Below are 26,688 nucleotides of genomic sequence, written 5' to 3'. Positions count from 1 at the left end.
TTTGTCGTAGGGTAGGGATCTTTTACTTGCCCAATATTGTTTAGTAAAAATTTGTGCATAGCTTCTGTAATAACACCGACATACAGGCCACTAGAAGGCGGACGAACATCGCAAGCCTTCCCTGGATGGTCACCCATCCAAGAACTAACCTCTATCAGCGTTGCTGGCTTTTCAAATTAATTACCTATGCCAAGTTGCCAAGCGGCAGTCACCTTCTTTGTATATTAACCCGTGCTGTAAATTGCAGGGTACGTATCTTTAAATCGAATTCTGAATTGATATATACTTCTCCGGAAGGTGGTTATGTGAGTAGTAATATAAATACCAAAACACCGTGAGTATACAATACTTTGATTGTTTTAAGCCACTGAAATATCAAGTCAAGTATTTGATAAGGTCCGCATAGTCTATACCGGCCAAAATAAATTTAAAAATCAATTATATTTTATCTAACAACGATTGATTATAAATTTGTATAGGACTTTAAAAAAACAATGACTGGCATCACGTCGTTTGCATGTAAAATGTATGAGGGGTTTTGTAGTCCAATGCTCTACACTTTTCTGTCAGGCTTAATTTCATCAAATCCTCTTAAAAGTGAATGAATATTTCTGTTGTGCGAATGTCCACAACAATTAAACCCTTTTTAAACATAAAATACTTAACGGTTAGCCCATTTCATACGTATATTTAAAAGTAAGTCAGTTAAAATATGCTTTGTGTAAGTGAGATAACTCACAATCAGTATAAAATATTCACATGGAGACTGTTCATGTACAAGCTTTTAAATTATGCATTGTGAGTTGTGTTTTTATTTATATTTTTTACTGATATTTACAGAGTCAATAATGAATTCCTAATGGATATATTTATACCAGATATAGAATTGAAAATGCAAACGGTAATAGCAATATGCTATGAAGAAGAAAAGAAATGATGTAAATATAAATAAAGATAGGACGTTGATAATACAATGATGCATACAAAGGGACAAATTAAAAAGAGTTTATGAATATTAGGAAGTGATAAGCAAAAGATATTTGGAAAAATATAAATAGATAAATAAAACTATACAATAAAATTATATGCTGCTATACCAGGTGTTTCGTAACCAAAATGAAATGTCATATGTAAAATCGAATTTTAAACATGTAATAAAGAATAACTTTTTTTCAGATAGGGCATTATTTAGAAAATATTTTTAAAAAAATGTAAAACAAGGCAGCTATGAAATGCATAATATTCAAAACACTGTAAATTTTACAGAAGTTTACAATTCACTTGTTTTGCGTTGCCAGGCATGTTTCAATGTAAATAGTGGCATTTTTGAACATATACTGTAGTTTTTAAAGTTGTAATAACTTTTTTGAAATTTATTATTTACTTTATTATTTATTACAAATTGTGGAATAAAACAATAAAGTATTTTTATAACTGAATATTTCCTAAACGCCCGATTTGAAAAAAGTTTTTCTTTATTTCATATTTAAAATTCGATTTTACATGACATTTCATTTTGGCAGTCTAGTTACGAAACGACCGGTATATTTATTATGATAAATACAGAGTGATTCACAACTTATCCAGAAAAATTGGGAATAGATGCGGCATGAGAAATGGAGTCAATATCGTAAAAAAAAATTTGTAACATCTGTATAGTTTCCGAGAAAAAAAGCATTACATCGCTGGACAACTGTAGTCTATAGCGTCATTCGCAATAGGCGTGGAGAGCCACGTGGCCTCAGCGACTCCGAATAATTATTCGACTTTACAATCATCGTTGCGATAGTGTTTACAATGGTTTTTTAGTAGTTAGTGTCAAAAATGGCGTGCGTATATAGCAACTCGGAGTTGATGGATATCGTTTTAATTTATGGTGAAGCAAGACAACATTTGTATTATAGTGAAACATTTGTGTTATGGTGAAGCAGGACAACATTTGTGTAAGTTCGTAGAAACTGAGTAAGACGGGCCCAAATGTGTTTACATGTCGGTGGGCAAAATTTTGAACAGCTGTGTAACATCAGGTATGTCAAATTATTTTATTAAGTGAAACCATAAATTAATTTGATTAATTAATAATAAGAATAGCGGCAAAAGCAGTTGAATTTGCTATTATAAAATAGGTGTTTATAAAATTCTATTTATGTCTTTCCTTGTGAAATTCTTTCAAGTTTTTGCCCGTTTTTTATTACACCAGTTTCCAGTGCCGTGCAGAAGTGTATTTTTAAGTCATTTTCGAACTGGCCTTTTTGATTTTTTATTTACAAAATTGTATTTTTAAGAGTTCCCTGTACATGCAAAATGTTTTTTTTTTGTTTGATAAGTTCTGAATCACCCTGTACATCTGAGAAGAATAACGAGGAGAAGCAAATTGGGTTAGAAAAATAAATGGGAATAGATATAATAAACCAAAATATATCATTTTGGTTTATAAAATAGAAGGTTTTAATGTTATGGACAAAATATGAGAACAGAAGTCAATACTTCTGAAACAGCAATAGACGGAAAAGAGGAACATTAGGAAAAAATTCGTGGAAAGGAGATTGGTAAACAAAGGGATCAAAAATACGAAATAAATAAAGAGGCTAGAAAAGGATCAAAAAGCATAGCATAAAGTTGTCGTAGAAACGAAATGAATATTAATTCGTCAGTACTAACCAAGACGAAATATTCAAATATATTATTGCAATATCAACACGACTGGAAAATCTAGAAGCCTATATGGAAACTAAAACAATTTTAGTGGCATTAAACTTTGATAAACAATTTAGCAATATCTTCTAGATTTGTACCCTATACATTACCTTCCTATCCAGTTTACATTATCACAGTTATACAATAGCCTTGTCTAAGAGGCAAAATAAAACATTTGCGTTTTAGCTAGTCTAGCCCTACATAATACTTATTTAAATAAATAGCAACACTACCAATTTCTTAATATACACAAAAGGAACAAATGTTACGAAACGAATGTTTATAGTTTTTCGCCACTTAAGCTCATCATATTGTAGTAGGAGTGATCCGGAAACCGTTCCAGCTCAATGTAGTCTGTCTCAGTCATTAGAAGTTTTTCCAATAGTTCAACACATTCCGTGAAAGATGGTCTTTGTTTGGGATCCTTATCCCAACAGTAGTACATTATGTTGTACAACTCTCTTCTGCAATGTTCTGGTTTATCAAGGCGATATCCATCTCTCACCTGGAACAAAATAGTATTACAAGAAAACTAAATTTAGGTTACAAAAAAAATAGATAATTTAAAGAAGAATCCAAGAGTTTCTTCAAAAGTCTTGTACAATTTTAATGTATTTTATACTGACGTTCCAAGACGAGTTTGAACTTGAACTTTCGTTGTAAGTCAGTTGAAAAGTTAGAATTAATTAAAATACTGCAAGAATAAAAGTTCAGTATTTGAATTTGATTTTCTATGATCCTTTGTAATTTTACGGAGAGTGAATCAATCCCTATTTTAAGGTGCACGAATTTTGATATTTTAGAGGATATCGTTACAATGTTCGTCCATACTCTTTAGCTTTAAAAATGTTCTATTCAAAATTACTGGAAAGAAATGATTTATCAAAAATAAAGTTAAAGATAATTTTTATTTATTTAAAAAATGACCTGGCGGTTTAGCAATATTCACCCATACATTTTGCCGTTTGTCTCGAAAATAATGCACACTAACAATATGCAGCATGTATAAGTATATTATAATAAATTCAATTAAAAATATCTTGGAAGAAAAATAAAACACTCATCCCCAGAACTATGCCTCAGGAAAGTAAAAAATGCATATCGCTTTGAAATCAATTCGCTGCATCCGTTTTCTTCTAATTAAAAAATTTTTTAGACTTTCATTATTTTCGCAATTCGAATACAAAATGTTTCTGGGTCTATATTTTTAGGAACCCTTTTGTTTATTTATAACCTAGAATCATACATTAAAATTTAGCTCGGTTGTTTTGGTCACACTCTAAATTTTAAATGGAAAAAATATCTTTTCAACGTCCTTCAATTATATTTTCTTTTTTTTATCTTTCCATTAGTTTCTGAAAATTTTAATTTTTGTTGAGAAAGATTAGGCAAATTGATATATGCCTTGCTGATAATTGAATGAACATTAATTTCTCATTTACTAATATGACAATCTTATGATTTCGTACATGATGACACAATCATATCGTCATAATTGTGGCTTTCTAGCAAGGAAGTACATGCTCAAATATTTTAAATAAAATTACTCTGAAATAATTTTACAGAACACTGTGAATAATTTAAGGTTATTTCCAGCAGCGATCACAAACTGGTTTGAACGATCAGACGCATGCGCTGTTTTGTAAATTCGTTCCAGCAAATAGGTAATCCACACAATTTCTTGTAGAAAGTTTGATGTTCCAGCAGCAATATCTTGCACAGTTGCAAACGATTTGATTAATCAGTAGAATGTCTCCGGATTATTTTGGCTGTTTTTTTCCAATGCGCAAACGTATTACAAATAATAAATAATACAGTTCAAAATTTCCGTCATAACCTCTAACTTTTTAGATGTTTCGTGGTGTTAAAATTTATATATAATTGCATTATTGCAATAATTTTCCGTAAACTACTATACATAGTGTCATTAAAATAATGTCAGATTCTGAAGAAAGTAGTATTGGAAACGATAGTGTAATTTCAGAGCTGCAAGTGTGTGATGATGAAGAGCTGTTACATTTATTTGTACATCGAACTTTGCCCAAAAATGTAAACACGGTCGTAAGTTCGTTCCATCAGAAATTTAGTTCTCAACGAAGTTTGGACTAGGCATGCACTTATGCAGAGTGTCCCACCGGGAACTGCGTCGATCGGTATCTTGGAAAGTACTGCCCCGAAAAATTAAAAAATTTGGCAATATGGCAATGTCCCTGGAGCGAACACAACTAAAATATCTAGAACTCTTCAGCACTTCTAGTTATACCGGAAGTTGACACCAACTTCGTTATTTTAAATGAGGCACTCTATATATTATTGCATTTCTACGTGAAATTTGAGGGTCACTTTATTAAATATAAAGAAAAAATTTGAAAGATGCAAGAATCCACGGAGTAACTCTTCTCAGGAGTGTGATATCAAGTGGATTTTCGGTACCTACAAACGGCATAAGTAACACTAAATTATGGTATACTTACCAACAAATTAAAACATTTAATAGTAGGGTTTCATTTTTTAGATTAAAAGAGCCTCTATATTATTATTATGAATGAAACCAATTTCTTATTCTGAAGGACTTATAAAGATTACAAGACAATACTACTTTAGATGAATAATAAGATATATTTTATTAATGGCCTTAATTCCACCCGGTGACACGCCTATGCGAATTTAGTGTTCCTAAAATGTCAGTTCCCCTAGTACGCCCCTTTTAAATATTGTGCTTCAACTACAACTAAAAAGAAATAGTGATATAGAAACGAGAAATATTACGACCCGACCGTCGGAAACGCATTTCGGAAGCGAAAGGCGAACCGCATGCTAGTCCCCTTCGCTTCATACCTAAAAATAAACGGGGGCCGATCGTCGTAACTGAGGAGAAAAATATGACGTCGCAAAAAGCAAACAAAAAACTTTTGTAATTACTCAGAAATGGTGCGTAATATACCAAAGGGATTGATTTTAAAACCATCACAGAGTTATTTCAAAGATGTTATTTTCACTTACCTTCTTCATAACATCAGCTGCAGACATTCCAGGATAAGGCGTACTTCCCAAAGTGACGACTTCCCATATCAGCACACCAAAACTCCATACATCAGACTTTACAGAAAAAATATTATCGTAGAGTGACTCAGGTGCCATCCACCTTATTGGTAAACGCCCTTCACTTTTCCTTTCGTAAATGTGCGAAGCAATAACGTCTCTTGCAAACCCAAAATCAGCTACTTTGCACGTATGGTCTTCTGTAATAAGAATGTTTCTCGCTGCTAGGTCCCTGTGTATAATCTGAAAAAAAGATCAATTAAATCAAGAGTAATAATCCGATATAAGCATTGATCTTCTAAAAAATATATATCTATATATTAGGTGTATCATCACAAATTATACAGGGTGTTAAAAAAAGAGTAAAATATTTAAGGAGGTAATAGTATGAACCAAAATAAGCAGAAAAGTCTCAATATACATGGCTCCGCAAAGTAACGGTTGCGGAAATATGGAATGTTTTATGTTTTTTAGCCCCTTTTTTATTTTGCAAAATGTTGACGCTTATCCAAATCGCCAGATTCCTTCACAACGCATGTTTGGAATAACTCACCAAAGATTGCGTGATACCGGTTCCTTGAACAATTTATCCGGAAGACCAAGGTCGGTATCCACTCCTAGAGCAGAAGAAGAAATTCTAGCACTGGTAGAGCAGAATCCAGGTACGAGTATGCGGAGAATATCACCCGAGGTAGGAATTAGTGGTCCTCTTCTTTGGAGAATCCTTCACGAGCAACTGCTTTATCCATACCATGTGCAACGAGTACAGGCCTTAAATCCAATAAATGATCATCAAGCACGTTTGGTTTTTTGCCGCTGGTTTCTACGTCATGATGCTGAAGACCCTCGTTTTCTTGCAAACATTCTTTTTACTGATGAGGCCGGGTTCACAAGAAATGGAGTGTTTAATTTTCACAATACGCATATTTGGGCCGACGAAAATCCTCATGCTCTAATAGAATCTGGACATCAGGCACGTTTTTCATTAAACATTTGGATGGGTATTGTAGGTGACAGGTTTCTAGGTCCTGTTGTTTTACCAAACCGATTAACAGGCGCTGCTTACCTCAACTTTCTGCAGAACACACTGTATGAGTTTTTGGAAGACATTCCTTTGAATCAGAGGCAACAAATGTGGTTCCAGCATGATGGTGCTCCAGCTCATTTTTCCATGGCCGTTAGAGAGCATTTACACCAAACTTTTCCACATAGATGGGTAGGAAGGGCCGGACCTGTTTTATGGCCTCCAAGATCGCCTGATCTGAACCCTCTAGATTTCTTTGTTTGGGGATATTTGAAGACATTAGTGTATGGTACTCCTGTAAATAGCCTGGAAGAGCTGCAGCTACGGATTAATCAAAAGTGTCAAGAAATCCAAACCAAGGAGGGTGTTTTCGAAAGAGTTCGAATATCGTTGAGACGAAGATGTCGTGCCTGCTTGGAAATGGACGGAGGGCACTTTGAACATCTTCTGTAACTTTGTTTTTTGTTTGTTAAAAGCTTCCTTTGTCGGTTTATTCCTAATAAAATAAAATGTTTGAAAAACGAATAGTGGTCCATATCTCCGCAACCGTTACTTTGCGGACCCATGTTTATTAAGACTTTTCTGCTTATTTTAGTTCATACTATTACCTCCTGAAATATTTTACACTCTTTTTTTAACACCCTGTATTATTTATTTATTTATCCACATTGAGGGAAATATCATATTCATTTGTAGAAATGAATTAATTTTAACAAAATATCTGCTTTAAATAGGCTCTAGAAAGATTACGATGCTGTACAGAAATAGTGAAGGAAATCATTTGAACATAATATGTAATATTTTTATTGCAAATATGGCAATATGGCTTATTAGTTTATGAATTTAAATTTATTTTATATTGTAGGGAAGAGCAATGGTTGTAAATTAATGTAACTTTTTCTTAATGCTATTTTATCTGAAATAAAAATAATAAACTGTCTGTTTATTTTAATCTGTACTTAAATAAAAAATAATAATAAATAAAAAACATAGGTCCACATCATGTTCTTTCTGATTTCATAGTAATTTGCAATTTATTGATCAATAAGTAAGTTTGATAGGTTTCTCCTTTTAATAAAGTTAAAAACATTTCAAAGAAAAAACAAAAGTATATATGTTTATTTCTAAGTATTCAATACTAAATTAGCTATATTAAGTTTAACATCGATAGTTGTTCATGTTAATCAATTTTAAAAATAATTTAAGTCCAATTTAAGTCAATTACAATATTTAGCTACAGTTATACAATTTCTACTTCGCCATAGGTCCTTTTAATCCTTAATTTGCAAACCTCAACTCAAGTTACTTACGTAGTGCAATAAGTTTTCTATTTACCTTTAGTGGAAAAAATGTACATATACACCGCAAGAAGGTGCCCTCTTGTTCTTATAAAATATAAATTTAAAATAGTAAAATCGTGTTAGCAAAATAATTTGCATTAAGCTTGACATGATATTTTAACACTAATAAGAAAAGTTGCTATTATAATAGAGATTATCTTACCAAAACTTTCTTATTGGTCTATTTCACTCAGTGCATAAACATATAACAAAAATTCCAACTATATTAATAGAAAAGTTGAGGAGAAGAATTCTAATATTAGAAGTTTATCCCACAAGTACGAATATGTTCAAAATTTTGAAAAATATGACAAACTTCTGAAGGCAACAGACCAGACCAACAAAGGTTAGAACAGATCTAGAAACGTAAAAAGGTTTAAATTCCTAAATGAAAGATAGATATGTTTTTTTAATTTTTTTTCTGTGAAGCGGATCACTGTTGGTTGGCAATGTTGAAAAAGGACTAGAAAAATAAATAACAGTAATATTTCTAATTAAGAAACAGCAAAACAGAATATGAACTGTCTCATTTACCTAAAGTCGATTATCAGTTTTGACAACAGAAACAAATTGATTTTTGAAACTTAAACTATCTTAAAATCGAATGGTCTTTGATTTCATTAAAACAATGTTTGATTGAATCTTTTGTTGCAAGGACAGATTTAGTTTCTTTTTTTTATTATTTTCATAATATCACAAAAATAAAATAGGGAAAGTAACAAAAATTGACGTAATATGTACCGGGTGGCCAACTAAGAACGGTCGCCGGCCATATCTCAGAAACGAATCATCGCACACCTTTAGAAATAAAATCACATTTAAGGAAAGTGGCCCTGAAAAACCGCTGGAAAATGTTTGCTAGTTCCTAAAATGGCCGCGTAACAGCGTAATGCTAATAGCCATGAGTAAATCCTTAAACAATGTTGACTCTTTTTTGTCTAACACTTTTTGTTCTCCAACAATAAAGTGGTGGAGAGACTTCAAAACAATTTTTTTTAAATGTCGTTTATTCCAGTTAGCCCTAATGGAATTTAATAAACTTGGCATCGTTGCAAAGAGCTTTCTTTAATCTATCGACTGTATTTTAAGCTATTTTTATTTAAAGATTACCGACGCTGCTAGGGAGCATTATATGACGTGCTTACAAATTTCGCAATTTATCTTAGAAAAATCAAATGAAATGGTATGTTTGTTTTTACACGATGATATAGAGCATTGAAGGCTTAAGATGTCGGTGAAAACCGCAACTCGATATATTTCTTCTAAAGGTAGATATTTGCACACAAGTTTAAATTATGAATAATTATTACATTTGACTATGAAATTGTTTATTACCTCCTTTCTAACTCGATTTGTGTTCCGGATTTTAAATTAATTCCTAAAATTAAAATGATTCTTACAAATGAAGAAGCATTTGACATGATAAATGCAACTGTTGCTGTTAGGGTCTATGCGGTGCAATACCCTGAAAGACGTCATCGTACTAGAAGATGAAAATCCGCACTGGATGGAAGAAGTGCAATATCAGGGTCCCTGGTCTGTAAATGTATGGTGTGGAACTCTTTATGAACAAATAATTGGACCTTTTATTGTTAAAGAAAGCCTTAATGGACAACGTTATCTACATTTTTTAAGAATATGATATTATATTATATATATATGATATTATATGATATGTTTTTCCAACGCGGCGGCTGGCCTGCGCATTTCTCTGCAAACGTTCAGCAATTTTTGGAACAAACGTATCCTGGCAGGTGGATAGGGCGTGAAAATTTATTCACTTGGCCATCCAGATATCCAGATCTGACGTGTTTAGATTTTTATTTATGGGGGCGAATAAAAGACCTTGTGTTTTCCACCAGACAAGAGACGACATGATTGAAAGAATAAAAAACTATTCAAAGTATTTCAGTGGACTTCCGTTCTATCCGCTCGGCAGAGAGTGATTTCTTGTATTGAAAATGATGGACCGTATTTTGAGCATCTAGACTAGATTATTCATTTAGGGTCTAATGTATTGTATTTTTACGTTTTTTTATAAACCTTATTGTTATTACTATTAGATTCGTTTTCAATATTATTAATTTTTAATTTATTATATTTTATAAGATTTTAGTTTCTTTGGTAGCTTCGGTAGCTTCAGAATCATATCTACCTATAAGTGGTAAGCAACTCATATTATAACGTCAGCACGATGCGTAAATTCATAATTTAAACTTTGTATGCTAATATCTACCCTTAGACGAAAGATATCGAGTTGCTGTTTTCACTGACATCTTACTCCTCCAATGGTCTATTTCATCCTGTAAAAATAAACATACCATTCCATTTGATTTTTCTAAGAAAAACTGCGAAATTTGTAAGCATGTCATATAACGCCCCCTAGGGGCGACGGTAATCTTTAAATAAAAATAGCTTAAAATGCAATCGATAGATTAGGCTAACTGGAGTAATCTGCATTTAAAAAATATCTGTTTTGAAGTGTCCCCATCACTTTATTGTTGGAGATAGAAAAAAAGTGTTAAACAAAAAAGAGTCAACATTGTTTAAGGGTTACACTGCATATATTTTCAATGCACCTTAGTTAAGTAAAATATGGAGAAAATCCCAATTTTCTATTTAATCGTGGCTGTTACGCCACCTAGTGGCCATTTTAGAAACTAGCAAAGCGATTTTTCAGAGCCACTTTCGTCATTGTAATTTTTTTCCTAAAGCTGTGCGATGATTCGTTTCTGAGATATGACTGGCGGCTATTCTTAGTTGGCCACCCGGTACATTGATTAATATTAAATTTCGATATGTAACTCATACCTAAGTGCAACAAAATTAGTACTCACTCCATTTTTTGAAAGGAATTCCATGCCTTTGGCTACCTGGTGTACAAACGAAGTCAAATCCTGTGACGTTAGGGACTTGCTGTGTCCATGCATATTGTTATAATACCTTTCTGCTCTAGAATTTCGCAAGTAACTTTGTAGTTTTCCTTTAGTTATGTACTCCATAATGAGAAATATTGGTTCTTTATCCGAGCAACAGCCGAGCAGCCTTACAACATTTGGGTGTGGGTCAAGCATTTTCATAACTTGAAGTTCAGAGATAAGATCCGATCTTTCCTTTTCGTTGGCGTTTTCTTTAAGGGTCTTTACAGCGACCACAGAAACACCGCTATCTTTCCCTAAAACGAGTTCCTCAAATTATTCTCTAATTAAAAATTAATTCGCAGTACGTTTTCGTGACATTTTAAAGAACTTTAAATATACCTTGAACGAAGTGGGTGTCATCACACAATTAAAAAATATTCTCCTCATGGTTAAGACTTGTTGTTCACTATCATAATAATTAATATTAATTTATACTTTCAAATTTCAAGTTGTTAACTACTAATTAGTAATTATTAACCGACGTCACGACTGAACAACAAATTTGAAATAATATTGGAAAATGAGAAACGGGTAACAATTACTATCTATTAGTAGTAGTAATAGTTTCAAATTTATATGTGTGCCCCTTGATAGACTAGGAGTATAATCAGAATATTGTGCTTGTAGGTATTATACAGAGTATTAGAAGTTTGACTACCTTAATTTTAACAGGCGATAGAATACATTAAAAGAAACAAAAAACCTTATATGACATGGGCCCTAAACCCAACCATTTCCGAGAAAAAAATTATCAAAATCTCCAACTTGATGTACAAAAGTTCGATTAATTAAGGAATATTGACATAACTGCGTGCATAGAATTCCATAAAATACAATGTTTATCACTTTTTGAACTTCTTTATGCTTAATTCTAATAAATAATTAGTGTTGTAATAAATTTAAAATTCGATAAAATTCATATCGAGCAATGTGACAACGGCGCGGCGGATAACACGAGGTTTTAAGCTGTTCAGCTATACGCAATTCAGTTGGTATCTGGAATTGGACCATGTCTGAGTGTTTTTTGTGTACCACTATTTCCTTTTGTTGAGGTGTTTTCCAGCGGGTGCGCGAAAATTGGATTCGAAGGTGTCGTGCGTGCATCGAAAATGGTGGTGGACATTTTGAGCATATGTATATGTAGTTTGTTTTGTACTTGTGTGATTAAAAATTACTAAATTTTGCTTTTTGGTAAGTACCTAAATTATTTTTCATACGTGTGATTATTTGGATGACGTTAATCTTTGGTTAATTTAATTACATATTTTTCAAATTCGTAATCTGATTAAAAGTTAAGTTCCTAATTACTAAAATTCGAGCTAAAACTTAAGCACAACACTATCTTCGTACTACAAAATCGATTCATTTTATTTTGCTTATTTAAAAACTGGAAAACAATTGTCTTGAAATTTACTAAATGTTTCACAATAATAGTTGTTTACATTTTTTCCGTAGGACAAGTCTGCCGCGTGCACACGTGGTATGCACCAGCTGTGTAGCGTTAGGTTAAGCGCAGTTGTCACATTGTGATGAAACTCCCCAATATTAATACTCGCTGTGTTTTGAAAACTGTTAATCATTACGTCCCTGTAATGTACAACTTTTTTGTTAATTTATGATTACTATATCTCATGCTGAAATAATGGCAGTCGAACTTCTTACACTGTAGGTACCTATTTCATTTTGTGAGTCGAAATCTGTCACATGATTATTTTTATTTTTAAAGCTTAGTTACTAATAAGTCTCATGTCGAATATAATTTTAAACAGGAAAGAATATATTATTGTGATGTGCTGTCAGGCTTCCAAAACACATTTAAGTTTAGGACCAATATAACACGTATATTTGCATAAGACAAATTACAATGTATAGATTTTGGGAAAAAGCATTCGAACAGATCGATTTTGGTTCTTAAAAGATGTTATCGTGGCCTACTTTAAGATATTTTTGTCACTAAACAAAGGCTTTCAAAATATAACATAAATTAGTTAGTAAGAACTGTTACAACTTTTTGCTAATGTTATCATATGAAAGTAAAGGTTGCAACACTGTTTGCTCTTCAGAGAGTCTATACCAGGTGTCTCAGTTATATTGTTCGAATGACACATCTCCATTACTTAAAAAAAACATAAATTTGAAATTTGCACCTAAACTTCTTTAAATTGAGCCTTTCACTTCCGGTTTACACGGAAACAAGTAACTTTTTTTATTTTAAATGACACCCTCTATATTTTTCTTAAAATTTCAATTCTACAAACATCCCCTATATCGTGAAATATTAGACACTATATTTAGACTTCAAACCATAAGTGAAATTGCATTTTAAATGTTTTCAAAATTGGAATTATGGAAAATTATGCATTATTTTGAATTTAAATTTCAAATTAACAAAGATACACTTTCCAGAATTTGTATTTTCAAGACCTTTGTAAAATATGATTTACAAATATTTTATTGAAGGTGATATAATAGAAAAATAATGTTAAATGAATTGTAGTGCTTCCGGAGTCAGTTAAACATGTATAAAAACGCCTAGTAATGTTCATTTGGTCAACAACATACATATTTTAATTATTTATGTCCTCAGTTTTCTTTGTATAAATTATAAATTGTCCGCCGAATCGTAATTCTGGTCATGTCATCGATATTTTTAAATTTTTGTTTTCGCTTCCTCTTTAGACAATGATCTATAACACCTTGTTTAAAACACGAAAAATTGTGGCACTGAAACTTGTTAATATGCGAAATTCAATTTATAATTTTATTATCTGGTTTTTCATTTTCTTCCTTTTTTAAATAATCATAAATATTTAAAATGGGACGCTGACATTGAACATGTAAATCTTTATTTTTTAATTTTAAATCAGTTTTACTAATTCAATATTATCTGGCAGTGTTTCATTTTGTTCCGTTTCAAAAGGTCTCCAAAGTGCCATGTTGTAATAATATTAGTAAACAAAATATCACTCTTATTTCTGCCTTCCGCAATTGTAGTATGAATGCTTAATAGCAGGTGCCTATAACGAATTAAATAATTCCACATTGCTGCACTGCACTACTAGGCAATTCTTCGACAACTGAAATTTATGGCTGGTCGCCCAGTCCGGCTGTGTTTGTTTGCCGTTGGCCAGCGCACGAATTCTTCAACTGGGATGTCGATCTACTTATTAAGGAAAATTTGATTTAAATAAGCAACTAGAATTCTAGAGTTGTGAGAGCGTGCACCATCGTGCCTGAAAATACCTTCTGGCTCATTCATTCTGCATTCAGTGGAATATTTTCAGAAAAATTTGGAAATTCGTTCTGAAGGAATGGTCCAATGAGGATTATCTACAGACCAATAATGGTAATTGTGTCGATTGACAGTTCCATAGTAATGATAACGGCTTTCATCTGATCATAATAGGTCTGTTTTTGCAGCAGTTGAGGACTGATTTGAAACTATCAGAGATATTTAACCAACTGATTCGTAACTTTATACTCGCTGAAAGTATGTGACAACTTAATTGGCCGAATATATCTGATAAATTGAAAACAGTTTGAGACTGCTGCAGAAACAAACCTAATATTGAGTTAGGTAATAATGTAGTTTACTAGGTCTATGTAATAATGCCATCTTTACGGACAGTCGCTAGCCATGCATGAAACGTCAGGTCTGAATTTGCCGCATTTTAGACTTCGTTGAATAGAAGAACGATATATCGCATTCTGCTTCAATTTCTCGAATTAAAAAATGTGATTAAGCACTAACAGTCTCTCTTTTAATGATTTTTTTTAGAAAGCCCCACATGTACCTAAATTTGAAACCAGACGTGTAAAGTACATAGCACTTGGCATACATCTGTCGAGATACCGCTCTCCGTAAACACGGAAGGCATCATGCATGTTTTTTATGCATTCCTTATAAATCAGGATCATATCTTATTTTTTCCCGATTTGTAAAATCGTAGTTATTCATTTTGAATACGAACCAATTTTGTTTGAAGCAACAATTAATACAAATTTTAATAACACTTCATGAACAGTCAAAGTATACAATCAAATTTATTTAAATAATTTCAAAGCCTGCTTTAGTTTTCGGAAATCGCTTTGATTTGTACAATGACAATTTTGGAAACATTTAAAATGCAATTTCAATTCTGTTTTGAAGTCTAAATACAAAGTGTAATACTTCACGAAATTTACGATTTTAAAAAGTTACGGTCGTTTCCAGTTAAACAGGAAGTGAAAGAATTTTAATGTTAGTCTCAATTTAAAGAAGTTTAGGTATATGTCGGATACCCCAAATTTAAAATTTATGTTTTAGGTAATGAAGATATGCCATTGGAACAATACAACTGAGACACCTTGCATACGAATTTATCAAATAAATGAGGCAGGAGTATTATACACAATTCATGCTTCCATAATTCTTAAGGGCCCCATTTTCTTTAAATAGTGTTTTCCGCAAAGACAAATAATTTCAAACATTTAATAACTGAATAATCTAAAGCTTATCAAAAAATAGGAATGTTATGTCATGCCATCTGGGTATTTTCAAAGACGCCGCAGTAAAACGAATAAACAGGTGCAAAAACCGNTAAAAACAAAGGACGCATATAATTGTTCGCTGTCCACACATTGTGTATATGAGGTTGCATATATTAAGGAGCGTAGCTCGCGTCGCAATAAATAATAATATAAGCTCCTAGATTTATTTTAGCGCGAGTACATTTGGATTCTTTAAATATTTTGTTGACATTTAATATGATTAAATACATAAAATTTTATGTGTTCTGCAGCTCCGCAGCTCTTATGGTAAAACCGCCACTGGATCTAACCATATCAATCTTTCAAACTATTAGAATAACAAGGATAGAGATAACTTCCTGAAAGTTTGAAGAGAATTTTCGTGAACCGCTATTACTCTGATGTGTCGTTAGAATCGCATAACATGCTTAAATAATGATGACATGGCACGCGTTAATAACATCTGACAGTTTCGGAGAAGCTTTGTAGTTTTCAGGCATCAGCCGGTGTGCGCCACGGATGTTATAGGATAACAACGTTTTCGGTTGACTACACTACCGATGATTGGATTGATTAATTACTACAAAATACTTAACCATATAAAATCCCACTCTGAAACTGAAGGCTGCAGGCTTCCGGGACAGTTGTCAATGATCGAACAATTTTCATGCTAGTGACCACTGAGCTTCAGAGTTTCTTCTGAAGAAGACAGGGAGATCAGTCCGGAAATTGTTCAACCACAAATAGCAAGTTTCAGTGCAGAATATTATGAATGAAATAATAGTATGTACAATTGTTACTACAAACGTATTCCGTATAGCAGCATCGACACGAATATTATGGTAATTTTACATAAAATTTGTCTTCATTAGTTCTTGAGTAATAGGTCAAAATTTGCATTTCACATCCAATCTTTGAAGTAATCATTTTAAGAAATAGTGCTACATTTGTTTTATTGTTTATTTTGACAGATATATCATATATAAAAATACTTTCTTGATGTCTCTACATTTGAAAAATCCATTTATCTTTGAGAACTATTGTTGTAGTGGCGTGTTGAAGTGAGTGCTGCTATTCCGAATCCCACCGTTGACTGTATTGTGACTGGCAACGAAACGTGGGTGACCCACTACACCCCTAATATAAAAAGACAATCAATGTAGTGGCGGCATCCATCTTCATCATCAAGGAAAAAAATCAAAACCGTTGTTTCAGCCCGAAAAATCGTGGCAACTGTGTTTTGGCATCGTAAAGGGATTCTCCTCATTAACTTTCTGTCCCAGGGGGAAACAATTAATACTGTGCGGTACTATATAACTCTAAAAACACTGCGTAGGGCGATACAGAAGAAAAGAAGGGGAATTTTAACGAAGGGACTGCGCATGACAATAGATGCTCCCACACTAGACGAGCGGTTAACCCTTAAAAAGATGCTTCTAAATGAAGGTAACCGACTAAATTTTTAAAACAAAAACCTGCAGCATGAAACGTTATTATTTTATAAAGTGTATTTTTCTGATAATTTACGTATTTTTTTATATTTTTCGGCGTGGTCTGTCAATTGTTATAAACAAAAAAGTAGTAATAAAAATTACTTGCCGAATAACTGAAAAGTTTTTTATTGTAAAATGGACACTTAAACAATAAACACGTTTTGTTCTTTGACAAAAATTCGAAAAATGCTTCGTTTCCGAGATATTTACAATTTAATGTGAAAAATGTGACGAAATCGACAAATTTTCGAAATTTTTTTCTCAAAAATTACTGAACAGAGTTTAATTCTAAAAAAAACATAATAATCGGCAGATCTTCTTCTTTAAGATATATTTTTTTGGTATGGGTCAATTATTTTATTGAAGGTCTAATGCGGTTAAAAAAAAAACAGTCTACAAATAGTGACATTGTAACTCTAGATCCATTGACACATGGATGGAAAATCGAAACTGGTTGTTTGGATTTTAATTATTTCGAAGGAGAAACTGCGTTAGATATGCTTCAAAAATATTTTTGTTCGTGTAATGGAAAATGTTCTATGAAAAATTGTAACTGTTTGTCATCGAACCCGAAATGCTGTGCAGTCTGTGCGTGCTCAGACGAATGTCAGAATGTTCTATCCGAAATTGATGATGAAACGCTTATTTCAACTCAAGAACTTGTCGAAAATAACGGAAAACTTATTATTAAAAAATTAAATAAAAAAGAAATTAGTGTACTTNCATTAAAATTTTGAAAAATGTACGTGTTGCTACAAAGACTTTGCGACAAACTTTCAGGAAAGATTATATCGATACAACAAAAAGAAGATTAACGTTTTTTTTTCTGAATCAAATTGACCTTCAAACCTCCTGTAATGTCGGGCATAAAAATTGATTCCCCCATAGTTGCTACTAATATGAAATTTCAACAAAAAGTAACATTTGTCGCCTTTAGAGCTTTTTTCGTAGAATACAGCGTCAATGTAAATAGCTCGTTAGCAGCACAACGTAGATAAAAGTCATTATTTTACTCTAATTTGTCAACAAGTACATAAATAAGAAAATGTCGGATCTAATTTGTTGGCTATTTTTCATTCAAATAAGCGCGAACTTGCGTAAAACTTTTAATTAGGCATATTTTCAACCATACTAACAAATCCCCTAACCGATTTTTGGACTTTCGACCTCGAACGGCACATTTTACAAAAAAAAAGATGTGAACCTTTCATTAGTCAATCACCCGTCCAAATGCTATTATGTAAGTCACCTTATAGGCGAGCGGTTCACGCCTAAAAAAAGGCATGAAAATGGACCAAAATAAACACTTTTTTTTGTTCTTTGACAAAAATTCGAAAAATGCTTTGTTTCCGAGATATTTATAATTGAATGTGAAAAATATTTAAAAAATATGTAAATTATCAGAAAAATACACTTTATAAAATAAAAAAACTTTCAAGCTGTAGGTTTTTGTTTTAAAAATTTAGTCGGTTCATGCCTTTTTTTTAAGGGTGAACCGCTCGCCTACACGGTTAACGCCATGCACAAAGCAACTTTTGTATTTATTCGGTTGGAACTTCATCAACCACCCTGCTCACAGTCCTGACTTGGCACCATCTGATTTTCATCTTTTCTCTTCTCTGAAGGTGTTTATGGGTGGAACAAGGTTTTCTACCGACGATGACGTCCACAGTGCCGTGAAACAATGGTCCCGAGAATCCGCGGGAGATTTTTTTGACAAAGGTATCAGAAAGGTCAGCCTCGGCTCACAAAGTGCATTGAGATTGAAGGCGACTACGTCGAAAAATAGTGCTTGATGAATATGTAAATTGTTCATAAATATTTCGATTTAAAAAAAAATAAATACTCTTACTTTGTTGATATGCCTCCTATAGGTAAAAATTCATACAGCAAATGTTCCTTTGTATTTCATAATTGTGTCAATTAGTTTGCGAACACCTACCGTCTAAATCTACAGCCTCACATTTCCAAACTTGACCGAATGCCCCTTCTCCTAATATGTTGAAAAATTTCAAACGATGTCTTGGAAATTCCCATTGATCAATATTTTTTATTTCAATAGATTCTTGATTGTCCAGCTACAACAGTAAAAGGTTAAAGATAAAATATTATACATGGATTTTTAATTAAAGTTTGTCATGAATAACTAATAAAAAGCATAGAACGTGTTGTTTGGTCTTTAGAACGGAGCAATTTTCTGGCAGTAATAAATAATAATATGCAGCAGCACTAAAACTCATGCGGCTTCTTTATGATATCCACCTCAACCACTTGAATTAACAACGTTTTATGTAGATCCTACTTGAGCAGATTAAAGGATATACAATTTAAAGTAGGGTTTACTAAGATATTTACTTGAAGTAGCAACAGCTATCCGATTATACAGAGAGAATTACAATTACTTGCAAAAAATGTCATCTAAAGCTTCGTCTGACGAAACCAGTAATTAATGGGTTACCAAACTGATTTCTTCGATTTTTTTTTTTTTTTGATTTGATTACAAATGTTCGCCACATTTGAAGATTTTTCAATAATACATAGGCATAGGGAAATTCTGGGATAGCCAAAAGTCGCTAGGAATAGTTTAAACACAGATTGCAATATTTTTGGGTTAGTAGATATTTCAAATGTTTTTTGGAACACATACTTGAGAAAAATAGATTCTAGTGTAATTAAACTTATTACGATTTAAACCAACTTCAAAAATCAGCATCTTTGTGGTATTTTGTGGTATTCAGAAGTCTGTATCTCGGTAGATATTGGCTTTCTGATAAAATCAAGTAGGCTTAAATCGTAAAAAATATTTTAGTTAGTTCATATTTAGCAAAAAAAATTAAGTTTATTTATTCTAGAATACCTTTAAATACTCAAATGTGCGTAACTGCTATTATAAAAAACGATGTAGGTAAGCTATAATTTCGAAATTATTTCGATTAAAAAAAACAACAAATTATTAACGTTAATGGTTAAAAAAATGGCCACAAAGTGATAATCACAGCCAGTGAAACAGAATGTTGTGTTTTAATGTTATCTTTATCTTATTGTTTTAATAACTTTTAATGAATGAATGAATTTTACCGAAAACATGCCAACATGAAAGATATTTAATTACTATTCCAAACAAAATTACTGGTCACGTGGCTTATAATCATAAAGTTAGTCAAGCGGTATGTGAGAGCACGCGTAAGTATGTATCTTGGAGCTTCTAAATTAAATTTAATATTGTCAACTAACAAAGCAATCTTATTATCCAATGCATAGGAAAAGCTAGAACTGGAAGGTGGCCGTGGAAACTATGTACGAATTAAAATATGGGCATGTGGTAAAATATTCCCTAAAAATTGTAATTAAAATACATAGTGATTTCAAAAGAGTTAGTGATTCATTTTCACATTAATTTGACTTAGTTAAATGGACAACAGTTAATAATTAAAAATATATGGTTCACTTTGGGACTTTTTGATATTTGACCTTGATCTTGACCCACACGGTCATTTCAAGGTCATATCCGAACGAAAAATGTTCCGCTCTTTCCGTTTCCGGGGTCAAAATTATGGGGTCCCATTTAAAAAAAAATCAGAAAAATATATTTTTTTTAAATCTGGATGAAGTCAAATAGTGTTCCGCGATACCAAACCAAAATATCTAAACCTACAGACAATATTCCTGTCGATATTGCGAGAAATAACTACTCTATGAGCTACGTGCCCCAACTAGCGTTGAATTCCACGAGCAATATCAAGTAAACAGTTAGTAATAAATAATTATAAAAATAAAAACTAAAAATAATATATCTAAATATAATAAACATAAAATTACAAGATATTTCTTTGATATAGGTATCATTTCAATTCAATTGCAACATTTTGACCAAATAATGTACTAATCCATCAAATTTCATGGTGTAGGTATCTCAAATTTATTGTGCTATACAGGGTGGTCCGAATTTTATGCAGGAAACTTCGAGGGTAGATAGATCTCTTTAAAATAATATGTGTTTACCTCTTAAACATAGGTCTGGAACGGCTCCGTTTTAGAGATACAAGGTGTTGANTTTGATGTTTTGTGGTCACGCTAGAGTCGACCGATTTGACGGAAACACAATCGTTTACACTGAGAGAAGTTACACTTTCGAATAGATGTACACTGAACGAACAGCATCAGCATCAAACATTGTTCATATAATACAAGGATAACTGTGGTAAAATGTAGAAAAATTAGGTATAATATATAAAAAAAATAAAACACGATGTTTTACAACTAATATTTTTATTAAACAGATATATTTTTTTGCAATATTTGAAATAGTTTTTTAAAAATAGGTACCTGACAATGCAATAACTTCTTTGGGACAATCTTCCATAATTTTTGCCTCTAGCTCTTCTTGCCCATTTCTAAGTTGAGGAAACGGTATATGTATTCCGTTTGGCAATAAGGTTATTTTTACATTCCCTTTACCAATATATTTGGTTTCGAAATGGTGTCCACAAAGCCTATAATTCTTATACAGGGTGGTCCGAATTTTATGCAGGAAACTTCGAGGGTAGATAGATCTCTTTAAAATAATATGTGTTTACCTCTTAAACATAGGTCTGGAACGGCTCCGTTTTAGAGATACAAGGTGTTGACGTTTTAAAAAAATTGATTTTTTGTTTATATCGCACACTACCTCACAGGTGATGTAGAAAGGAGTGTAAATAATTTTGTTGATATGCTTCCAAATTCCACTTACTTTTAAACTTAAACGAATATTCTTGTAATATTATCGTTAGAAGTGTCTGCCACAAGGGGACTGTATTGGTATGAATAACTTGAGAACGGCGAATCTTAGGGAAAAAATTAAAGTTACCTTTTTCACGTATTTTGTGCATTAAAATATAAATCAGTTACAATGACATGTAAAAAATGCAGTGGCGTAGGTTTTTTTGTAAAAAATGGGGTGACCCCTGTCCAGTTGTACACCACTGGTTGAACCTTTAAAGCTCATATTTCAGGGAATATAAGGCCTACTATCATACAATATATGTACCAAATTTTATTGAGATCGGTCAATAGATTCCGGAGATATCAACAAAAAATCAATTTTTTTTTACAACTTCAACACCTTGTATCTCTAAAACGGCGCCGTTCCAGACCTATGTTTATAAGGCAAACACATATTATTTTAATGAGATCTATCTGCCCTCAAAGTTTCCTGCATAAAATTCGGACCACCCTATATAATTATATAGTGCCTAATTAGGGCATTAAACCTACTAAATTATACACATCCCGTACCTGAGTATGATTTGAGTCATTCTGCCATGGTTCATAACGATTACTGAACGCTCTTACTCCTCTCCATTCCTGAAGGTTTAATCCTGGACTCTCACGGAGAACTATTCCTCCTGACGATTCTTTTCTCTAAAAGAAAAAGGAATATGTTACTATGGAAAAATTATTGCTACAAATTTTAAACAATATAGGGAAAGGTGGAGCAAAGCGCAATGAGCAAATTGTAAAATAATCTTACGGGATGTACCTAACCATACAACGTATGAAATGAAGGTTTATCGTCCGTATTTTCTTGTATATAATAACTGTTTTCCACCTGCAATTTTGACTGATCTTATGAGCTCTTAGGAATTGTTTTAGGAAAAATCCTTAATCTTGTTTATTTGTTTCTTCTATCGGAAGAATTAAGCCTAAAAGTTTGTCGCAACGTTGTTGTTACATCTTGTATAAACTAAGGCGATCATAAGATAATTTCTAATAACGTCACACTTTTGATTAATATTAAATATTTGTTCATCGTTTTGTGGGATATTAGTTGCGAAAAAATCAAATTTCATTTCACTTTGCCCGTTCTCTCCTACCTTGAAAATAATTCAACATTACTAACAATTCAATTGCCAAAATTGTATTACAGTTTCACGTATGTAAAAATATGATCTGCACTAAAAATTAATGATACAGCGCATACTACGTCATTAATATGTGAAAATTAGCATGAAATTAAGGCTAATTAATTGTCATGAATTTACTCTTTATGGTATTTACAAGTTAAAATACAATATCTAATTACTATAATTTTTATTATGTAAATTTTCTCTCTATTACATATTTACCTGGTTTTAGTTACGTTTACATTTAAATATTTTTATTCCTAAAATTTTAAATTTCTTATGATGGCTAAAAAGGATGACTACCAATTTTATCATGGTTTTGTAATCCATAAATTCAGTTTTCCTCTTTTATTTTATATTTAACAAGTGACATTTCACATATTTATCTTGGCAAAAAGTTATGTCTTGTTTTGATCCTATTTTGGTTACAGCTTACTTAATACTAATTTAAGTGTTCTAATTATTGCAAGTAAATATGGTTATTGGAAGAAAATATGATTAATACATACAAAACTTCGAATATTACAAAACATTGAACATTTAAAATATTTTTTATTATTAAGTAAACCATTCTTTTTACGCATGCTTCTATGCATGGAGTTAATGGCAAAGTAATGGAAATTCTTTGACATCAAACAATTTTGTAAGGAATGTGCCAAATAAGAGCATGTCGTATCTCAAAATCTGGTTTTCAAAACAGATAGAGTTAGTATAATACAAAATTAATTAGCTATTCAGTTATCTTTAGTAAATGAAGTGCTGCAAAATAATTTGTATCAAACTTGGCATATGAGATTGCAGCAAAATTCGCCCCAGTGTACTTTGTTCAAACACTTGATTACTTATTTGTTTCATGGTGTTTCTAGAATATGTTCTATTGCATTCTTTTATGTTCTTAGAAGCTTAGAAATTGCCCTACTTAGAACCCTAAGGAAATTTCGCGAAACAACGAAAAAATAAAAACGGCCGCGCTAATGCACAGGGGAGATTTTATGAAAGGTTAAGTTAAGTAATTTGTTGTGGCGAAGTGTCAAAGTTGTTAAAGTTTGTAAACTATTTGTACTGAATTCTGTCAAGTAAAGGAAATTTGATACAACTTGGTGTCACAATCGGGATTCTCAACATTATGTGTTTGAGAAGACAGTAAATGCCAAACATCTTATCGAAATGGTGATGACAATGAAGATATTTAACCGGACCCTAGAGAATCACCTAAGAATAGTCATTAATGAACACCAAATCGACTGAGACAGGTATGTGCATCTTTTCCTATTGACTTATCGATTAGTAGCCATGTGACAACCGGTAGAACACCAGGCAATGCAGTCTTCGCATAGACTTAGTAAACTATGGACTGGCCCTACAAAGAGAGGTCAATCGCGTTGATGTGTACAAGGCAGATGAAGCTAGTTGAGGCAAATACCGGTAAAACAAATGATGGTACACGGGTATACCGTTGCAAAATGCCTTAAACAAACTTTGAAGTAAATGTCATGTATTGATGATTGATTTCTTGAATTTTTGTGTGATTTAGTTAGTGTATGTGAAAGATTCGTAAAAACTAAATATGGTGCAATCCTGTTCTGCGATAAATTGCATAAAGAGACGTTTAAGTGGAGAAAAAATTAAATTTCATAGGTAGGAAAGAAGTTATGATGGTACCAACATGTTTATACTTTTTGCATCTTTCTGAAAATGATGACCAAGTAGAGTTGTCTCCGATGATAACTTATTAGATTATATAATTTTGCCGTTTTTAAATGTGTTACTCCGAATATAACGAAAAAGTTTTAACTGAAATGTGCTTAGCAAAAATTCTCTTCAAATAATATGTTGAACAAAGAAAGCATCGACATAGTTTCAATTTATACAATTCTGCAAAGCAAGAAAATATGAAATATGTGAAACAACTACGTCAGAAGAGCTTGCAGTAATTTTAACCCATCGAGTTTACGATATGAGGAAAATAAATGGAGAAATACATAAATAAGGCATTATAAAAACTATTTGGAATATTCAAGCAAAAAATAATTATAATAATTTTCCTTTCCTCNTTATTTTTTTGATATCTTAGTATGTTTTTAATTTACGTTTTTTTATCTTTGATATTTGAATTTTATTGTCACATATTTGCTCAAAGAGAAAAGTGTCTTATGATTAGAACTTACCATATCTTCCTTAGAATCTTTGGGCTTTCCTAAGTATATTTTTTTCCTGAACACCATGGCGATAACTCCGACTGTTAAAAATACTGCAAACACTGACGCTATAGGTATAACTGTAGCAGTTAATTCTGGAAGAGACTTAACTGACTGATCAACTGCTAACAATTCATTTGTTGATTCTATGTCTTTATTTACTGGCCTGGCAGTTGTGGGTTTCTGAGTATTAGTGATACTTTCAGTCTTCTCCGACAAATTATTGTCAACCTCTTTCTCAATTTCCACAGGTTTGAGAATGGTTGCTACATTTTTGTCAGATTTTCTCTCAGGTTTTCTGGTATTTTGTTCTGGATAAGTTTTTTGTTGGAAAATATGCTGCCGTTGTATATAGGGATTATTAGATATTTCGGGAGGGGGATTATTGGTGTAATCAGGCAGTGATGGAGGAAGTGGAGGTGGTTTCGGTGGAAGAACTCCGGGATATTTGAATATATTCGCATTCTGGCCGAGGGAAAATGGAGGTCTATTGGATTTCGAAGGGTTATAACGCAATGACTCATTCAAAATGTTTACGTTAACTTCCGTCTTCGCAAGGAGTTGCCCATCGAAAGCAGTCACGTACAAGTGAAGGTTTTGTCCAGCCTGAAAAATAAAAAATTATAATATTAGTAATTATATCAAATGACCAATGTGCTTTATTTAAAATGTTAGCACTTCCTTGAAAACTTAATAAAATATTTTATTAATTACATTGATTCTCTCCATTATAGTAACACATCCTGTATAGTAATTATTTATTTTAATAATGTCAAAAAATTATTCTAGTTGATATTTCAAACTTCAAGCATATGCCGATGACACACAACTTTATTTTCATTTAAATTAATGATTTTTGACAGGCAAATGACGTCATCAACTCTGAGTTACAAACTATAAAATTGTTATCGGATGAGCATAATTTAAAATTGAACTCAAATAAGTCGAAAGTTTTGTTTTTTGGTAGTGAAAATAATTTCCGAATTTTAAGAAGTAATTTTGAGGTTATGATCGATGGTATTCCAGTTCCCATTACTACCCATGCAAAAAATTTAGGAGTAATTCTTGACTGTAAGTTGCGTTTTGATGCTATGTTAAATAACTACTACAAAAGTTCTTAACAAAAAACTTAAAATCATGTTATACGAGTCACTTGTTCTTTCCCATTTCAATTATTGTGACTACGTATATGGTCCTTGTCTTACACAACAGGAGAAATACAGGATTCAAAAAAGTACAAAATTCATGTTGTCGTCTTATTAGTGGTCTAAGAAAATATATCTCATGTTATTGGGGAGATCAAGTGGCTCAACATGGAAAATCGTAGGCGTCACCATCTTTGTAATTTTTTTCATAAGATTCTTACTATTCCTTCTCATCATTCTTTAAAAACTAATTTTATACAGCGTGGTAATGTTCATTCTAGAGATATTAGATTTACAAACAAATTCACGAGGCTCCATCATAGAACTGCTTTTTTCAGAAGATGTTTTACATACAACGCTATTACATTTTATAACTCTCTGTCAAATTATTTAACATCAACAAATTTAAATATAAAGTTAAACTATATTTATTG

General features: G+C 32.1%; 1 protein-coding gene across 1 annotated transcript; it reads right to left on the bottom strand.

Annotated features, from left to right (window-relative positions):
* Positions 1-2,283: 2,283 nt before the first annotated feature.
* LOC108912100 (tyrosine kinase receptor Cad96Ca) lies at positions 2,284-25,715 on the bottom strand (the record flags this gene model as incomplete). The annotated part of the gene is made up of 6 exons (XM_023455636.1): positions 2,284-3,202; positions 5,701-5,982; positions 10,941-11,278; positions 18,969-19,104; positions 22,304-22,429; positions 25,080-25,715. Coding segments are annotated over 6 exons (1,743 nt in total), but the record flags the coding sequence as incomplete, so codon positions are not given.
* Between the last annotated feature and the right edge of the window lie 973 nt (positions 25,716-26,688).

This window comes from Anoplophora glabripennis, unplaced genomic scaffold, assembly GCF_000390285.2.
Source record: "Anoplophora glabripennis isolate ALB-LARVAE unplaced genomic scaffold, Agla_2.0 scaffold799, whole genome shotgun sequence".
NCBI lineage: Eukaryota > Metazoa > Arthropoda > Insecta > Coleoptera > Cerambycidae > Anoplophora > Anoplophora glabripennis.
Note: the sequence above shows the minus strand (reverse complement) of the source record. Positions and strands in the feature narration are given on the sequence as shown.